Source organism: Octopus bimaculoides, chromosome 5, assembly GCF_046866305.1.
Source record: "Octopus bimaculoides isolate indiv1 chromosome 5, ASM4686630v1, whole genome shotgun sequence".
Classification (NCBI taxonomy): Eukaryota; Metazoa; Mollusca; class Cephalopoda; order Octopoda; family Octopodidae; genus Octopus; species Octopus bimaculoides.
Genome location: NC_142932.1, coordinates 17,809,960 through 17,817,459, shown reverse-complemented (window position 1 = coordinate 17,817,459; position 7,500 = coordinate 17,809,960). Strand labels below are relative to the sequence as shown.

The 7,500-nt window shown below is 32.3% G+C and overlaps 1 protein-coding gene across 1 annotated transcript in view; it reads right to left on the bottom strand.

Annotated features, from left to right (window-relative positions):
• Nucleotides 1-7,500, bottom strand: part of LOC106877429 (uncharacterized) — a 61,877-nt gene that overhangs the window by 22,505 nt on the left and 31,872 nt on the right. Inside the window, 5 exon segments of the mRNA XM_089352007.1 lie at nucleotides 715-837; nucleotides 5,258-5,326; nucleotides 5,329-5,379; nucleotides 6,099-6,221; nucleotides 6,955-7,077. Of these exon segments, the coding sequence (XP_089208133.1) occupies nucleotides 715-837; nucleotides 5,258-5,326; nucleotides 5,329-5,379; nucleotides 6,099-6,221; nucleotides 6,955-7,077 (489 nt within the window).

Here is a 7,500-nt window from a genome sequence, read left to right as displayed (position 1 = left end):
GTGAATGTGAAGGGAAAACAGATTGGTGAACCAAGTGGGAAGGCAAGAGCAATGTCGAAGGTGGTATTCATGTGTCGGCATGTGTATAACAAAAATACATCAGAGTGTTGAAAAGTTATTCAACAAAGAGGATACGTTTAGACTAAAATTGGGTAAAGAGAAAAAAATATATATTCATTCTATGAAAAGCAGATAAGTCAAAGAAATTATTTAGAACTACACAGCAATTATTAAAGGTTAGAAAGGTGACCTAAAATTGCGAGTATTTTGAATATATCTCACGGAGTGACGAAACTCCATGGAATAGTTACAGGCTACACTTTGGCAAGGCATAGCTCACCTTCAGGCACTCTGCCGGGGTTACGGCGAAGTCATAGAAATGCAGCATAGTGGATTGTGAAGAGGCAGCGGAAGAGCTCAGCTGAGCTAACGGTGCTTCTTACATTGACGCTGAGCTGAGGAAACCTAGAAGATCAACAGTCAGGATCACCAAGCTCTCTCATGAGAGTAACTGCAATGAATCCATTGGGGTGGCGTCCATGGTTGTGTAATCCGCTAATGAAAGGCTCACTATGACTCAGGCTCCCAATTCCCATTCATAGCAATGGAAATGGATGGAGACAGAGAGTCATGGGAATCCGCGAAAACTGCGAAAAATGAGATAAAAGGAGAATTACCAAAACATCTATGAGGAACACAAATATATTAACTTACCTTGGCATAATTTACCATTATTTAACAAGGAATAACCTGGACGACATTCACAATGAAAGCTTCCTGGTTCGTTCACACATAAATGTTGGCATCCACCATTGCCAATCATGCATTCATTGTCGTCTACAATTAATGACGTTCAAAATAACTCATTAAACAATAAATTTTATTAGGTAAACATTTCAAAATAAATGCACACACACACACACACACACACACACACACACACACATACATACATATACATATATATATATATATATATATATATGTGTGTGTGTGTGTGTGTGTGTGTGTGTACATACATACATACATACATACATACATACATACATACATACATACATACATACATATATATATATATATATATATATATATATATATATATATATATATATATATATATATATATATATATATATATATATATATATATATACATATATATATATCTAAATATATATATATATATATATATAAATATATATATATATATATATATATATATATATATATACATATATATATATATATATATATATATATATATATATATATATATATATATATATATATATATATATATTTATATATATATATATATATATATATATATATATATATATATAATTAAATATATCTATGAAGAAACGATGAATTTTTTCATTACGAAATTTTTCGTTATTTCTTCATTATGAGGTTTTTTCACGCTGACTACTTGATAAATTCTTATAAAGAATTTATCCTATATTATATTATATATATATACATGATTTCATACACTCACACATATATACGAAGAGGTACTGAAAAGTTTCTGGTTTTAAGGATATCGCGAAAAGCCTGGTTGGAGGCCCACCTTCCGAGTTCTTTTGCAGGGCTTAGAAAAACTGAAGGACCACTGTACTAAGTGTGTGAATCTGAGAGGGGAATATGTTGAATAAAATTACAATTAACTAATCTTCCTCTATTTTCTTTTACCTAAAGATGGGAACTTTTCAGCACCCCTTCGTATATGCGCGTGTGTTCTCATAAGTTAAAATGAAATTTAAAGTGCAAGATAAAATAAAATAGGGATCTACAGCTAATGCTTTAGTAAACAAATTTATAATTATTTTATTTTAGTTCTTGATTTTACTGCTTGTTTCTTCTGATCATATTTGTTTACTTTTTAGTACGTTTGAAAGCACCTTCCAAATAAGGCCAAACTAGTATCTGAAAAAGTGTGGAAGTTTATTAAATACATCTCAGGGCTGCTTCCGTATAGTAAGAAAACCTTGCTAAATTTGACAGAGTTTAATATTTACTTGCTATGAAACGTCCAGATGAATAATTTGTTCATTTTGTTACTGCAGAAAATTAAATGTACTACATATGTGGGAAATTATGTCTGTGGGTGTATTTGTGAAGTTGGTAGCTAACTCCTCCTACATAGTTTTATCGATTTTGATGAAACTTGACACTTGAGTAGAACTTATGTCTGAAAACCTCATGGCATACTCAGATTGTTGAAAAAATCGAAAATAGGGCCCCTGGAAAGAATCCTTATATATATCTAATATATTTTCTTTTAATATCCAAGGAAAATAACCCATTTGCCCCTCGAAGGGATCCTTATATATAGCCAAAGGAAATAACTTATTCATTTTCCTAAATTATTTGGTATAAATCAGATTGACGATGCTTATTTGAACTGTTAGAGTTATTTTCGCAATTTATCCAGTATAACCCTTAAACAAGTAAATAGTATTTTCCTAAACAATAGATCCACTTATGTCGGTTAGTGACTTATTCACGAATATACAAATACCAGCGCCGTTGAGGGTAATATTCTCTGGGAACGCACAAAATCACTTTTCAGAGTTATTTACTTTGAATAGTTATTATCTTATATCTGATTAGCCTGTTATTACGTAACATGCTTCAAGATTTTAGTATACATACCTTATAAGTATTTCCTCCTAATTTCTATAGACTCTAGGAACGCATTAAAGTTCTTATCGGAGCTACTTTATTTGAATTCTTACTATCGGGTAACTAATTTCATGTTATTCCATAACTGACTTCACAATTTGGGTATTAATAACTTATTGGGAATTCCTAAAAACAAGATCCTGTGTAATACAGTTCGGTATTCTCTGTAAATGCACAAAAACCGTTTTAAGGGTTACATACTTTGTATTGTTGTTATTGGATGAGCGAAACAATTATGAGAACGAAACCAAAGAATAAGCCCCGCTTTCCCGGGAATTACCGAGTACGTCAGCTAGTTTATGAATACATATGTATATGTATATTTAATGAGCGTGGGACATTTTGGCAACGCTGGTGTAACTGGATACAGACAACGAAACAGCTGCTAACAAATACAATTCACATTGCTACACGTCTTTTATTGTCTTAATTATATATTATATATATATATATATATATATATATATATATATATATATATATATATATATAAAGTCAAATTACATTTGAACATGCTAGATAATATCATGGATGGTGATAAAAGTACTTAAAATTTATACAAAACAGTCATTAGTTAAAATTTCGGAGTTCTTTGGAAATCCAGATGTAATAATTTAACAATTTATTACATCAACAAAATGCCAAGATTGATAACGCGAATGCAAAACACAAACAGTAGGGAGACTGAATATCTGCTGGACTAATAGAAGTCAGATGCTCAAACATCACTTTATGTGTGCACGTGCGAACATGTGTGCGTGCGAGTGTTTGTGTATATATGAGTGTTTTTGTACACTTTTTATAGTTTAAATTTGCTCTGCCGATTCAAAGTAAAAATAAAAAATTATACTTGTATTAAATTCTATCTTCCCTATTTGTATTACTAAACCTATATAGGTGTGTGTGTGCATATATATATATATGTGTGTGTATATATATATATATATATATATATATATATATATATATATATATATATATATATATATATATATATGTATATATACACATATATATATATATATGTATATATACACATATGCATATATATATATATATATATATATATATATATATATATGTATGTATATACAAATAGAGAGACAGGGAGAGACAGAGAGATGTATTTATATATATATTCTTTTCTTTACGCATGCATACGTGTATATATAAATGACTATACAAATATCAGGTCATTAGGAATGAAATGCCCGAGTTTGAACTGAAAGTTTATATTACTTTATCTCAACAAAAAGCAATGCAGTTAATTAAAGTATGCACTTAAATTATCAACACAATTTTTGTCATTTTATCGGTTGCTTATTTACGCCGGCAGCGAAGAATTCTGGAGAGCAATAGGTGATGAAATCACGGAAGGCTGTTTTTGCATCTTCTTCAGATTTGAAGTTTTTCCTTGCAAAAAGTTGTCTAATGCCTGGAAAACATGAGAGTCAGTTGGTGCAAGGTCTGGTGAATATGGTGGATGACAGAGTACTTCCAAGTTCAGTTCCTGTAACTTGAGTGGCGTTCTTTGTGCTACTTGTGGTCAAGTATTGTCTTGCAAGGGAATTGACCTGTCTCTATTGACCAATCTCGGTTGTTTAATTGCAAGTTCACTCATCATTTCATCCAATTGGTTGATGTATGCATCCGCTGTAATTGACTTACCAGGTCCCATGAAGCTGTAGTGAATGACACCAGCGCTAGATCACCAAACAGACACCATTAGCTTTTTTGGTGAATATTTTTTGGGGGGATTGTGTTTTGACACATCGTCTCTAGCCAACCACAGTGCAGAATGCTTTCTATTGTTGAAAAGAATCCATTTTTTTTTATCACACGTAACAATACGATGCAAAAAATGGTTCGGTTTTAAGCAGTGACAGCGAGATTTAATACGACGTGTCATTTGATGCTCGTTCTGATCATGTGGTACCCACTTGTCTAGCTTCTTTACCTTGCCGATTTGTTTCAGATGGTCCAATACAGCTGAAATCGAAATATCAAACCTTGCTGCTAACTCACGCATAGTTTGAGATGTATCCGCTTCCACTGCAGTTTCCAGCTCATTATCCACCTTGGTCTCAGGTCTACCACGGGGCTGATTTTCAAGAGTAAAGTCACCAGACAGGAACTTCTCAAACCATTTACGTACAGTGCACTCATTTGCCACATCTTCACAAAACACCTCATTGATGTTTTGAGGTGTCTGCGATGCATTGGTTCCACGACGGAACTCATATTCATGAATACCATGAATTTTTGATCTCTCCTTGGGTTCACATAAATTGATTTACAAGAGAAAACTCATAATATAATCAGACACCATGAATTGCATTTCGAAAAGTGATGTAACTTTTCTATGTTATAAAACAAAGAATCGTCAGGAAAACACATTACAGGTGACGGCAGCCAAACTTGGTGCAAAGGAAACTCAGTTATTTCATTCTTAATAACCTCATATATATATATATAATATATATATATATATATATATATATATATATATATATATATATATATATATATATATATATATATATATATATAAACAAAAACCACTTACCTTGACAGGTGAGTTTATCATGTTGAAGGAAATAACCTCTTTTACACTGGCAATGATAAGATCCTTCAAATTGATACATATATCACTGCACAATCCATTGCTAAGGCTGCATTCATCCAGATCTAAAACAGATGTTGATATATATATATATATATATATATATATATATATATATATATATATATATATATATATATATATATGTATATATATATATATATATATATATATATATATATATATAGAGAGAGAGAGAGAGAGAGAGAGAGAGAGAGAGAGAGGGGGGAGAGAGAGAGATCTATGCGTGTATGTATATATGTATATGCGTACATGTGTATATATATATATATATATATGTATATACATGTGTGTATATACATATGTATATATATGTAAATACGTACACACACACACACGCATATATATATAAGTGCTCTCAAATTTCACCTGAAGACGTGCATGTACAGGTTAAGTTTTATTTGTGAAATACAGTTTGATTTGAATTTGCTACAAGTGGTCTACGTTTATGATGGTGAACCGTTGGTGGGGATGCTTGCAATGTGACCTGGGCATCAAGGAGACGGCAGACTGAAAAAGTTTTGGAATCCATGGTCTAAACTCACCTGAATTTTCTGAGACTGAGAATATTAATACAAGGAATTTGTCAACACTTTCATCCACCACCTAACGGTCTCATTTTGTCGATCGTTAGCTAGCTGTGTTTGATAATCTTGTTTGATAGTTTGTCTTATGTTCTAGCATGCACAACTACGTCATAGGTTAGAGTGGTTAACTCCCGGAGAAATAAAGAAAATGTACATTGAAAATACAAAGGACTTACCTAGACAAGTCTTGCCGTCTCTCTGCAAAACGTAGCCCGATCTACACATACAGTAGCTTGTTCCATTTTGGTACACGCAATTGTGGTCACAACCCCCATTTCCGGACGCACATGTGTTCTTCCCTGGCGAAATTAATAATGCAAACAGCTTATATAATATTTATATATATACATGCATACATACATACATACATACATACAGCATGTCTAGATATGTGTCTTTAACCCTTTAGTGTTTACATTACTCTGTCAAATGTAATACTTATTTATTCACATCGTTTTGAATTAATTGTGCCTTATCCCATAGCTTCAAGATTTTGATGATGTGATTATTATATTTAGAATGACATTGCAGGGTAGGTGTGAAAGGCTGAATCTCATAAGTTTGACCACAAAACAAGGATAATATTCTGGCCAGATATGGCCAATTTAAACACTAAAGGGTTAAACATTAGAATATATATCTGAAGTAAAACATATAAATCTGCTCATATACATACAAACAAAAATCCCTGTTGCTGATGTTGAAATTCCAATGAAAGGACTTTCGATCAAGGTTAGAAACCGGCTCTTCCTCTATTGGCTAGAAATTTTGAAATAAAACTTAACAATGACATACATACATACATACACACACACACACATACATACATACATACATACATACATACATACATACATATGCATGGCTGTGTTGTAAGAAGCTTCATTCTCAACCACATGCCAGTTATCAAACTAAGTTTGGTAACGACCAGCAGTGAATACATCCAAGCTCACGATCTGATCGACAGCTCATCTTATTGTCCACCGTGGCGTTTAATTTCTACCATTTGATCAATAACGAATGATATCTTACTTTTGCACGTTCGAGAATCTGGAAGCAGAATATAACCCAGTTCGCATCCGCAGACGTAAGATCCAATTGTATTGATACATAACTGGTCACATCCATCTAAATGCTTTTCACATTCGTTTTCGTCTGAAATATATAAAGAAAAATCAAAGAACGTAATATAGATAGATAGATAGATAGATAGATAGATAGATAGATAGATAGATAGATAGATAGATAGATAGATAGAATTAAAAGTGTTTTTCATGACATGTCTTGATAATTTGAGTGCACTTGAGAAAACTCAGGCTCTATTCATTCCAACGCTGCTTGAACACTGCATTATTTGTACTGTATGGAAATTATTCTTTTGTCACTGTCCAAAAGACGCTAACAGCAAAGCTTAAAATAATGAAAGAGTACCTGTTACTGCAATACGTTAAATTCTCCTACTCTATTCAACGGTCAAGGAAGAAAAATACCCCAGGTAAACAAGAACGCCTACATACACCTCAGCGCACTGTGATTCACTGCTTGTGTGAGCTACGATGTTCCAAAATATGATCTAAA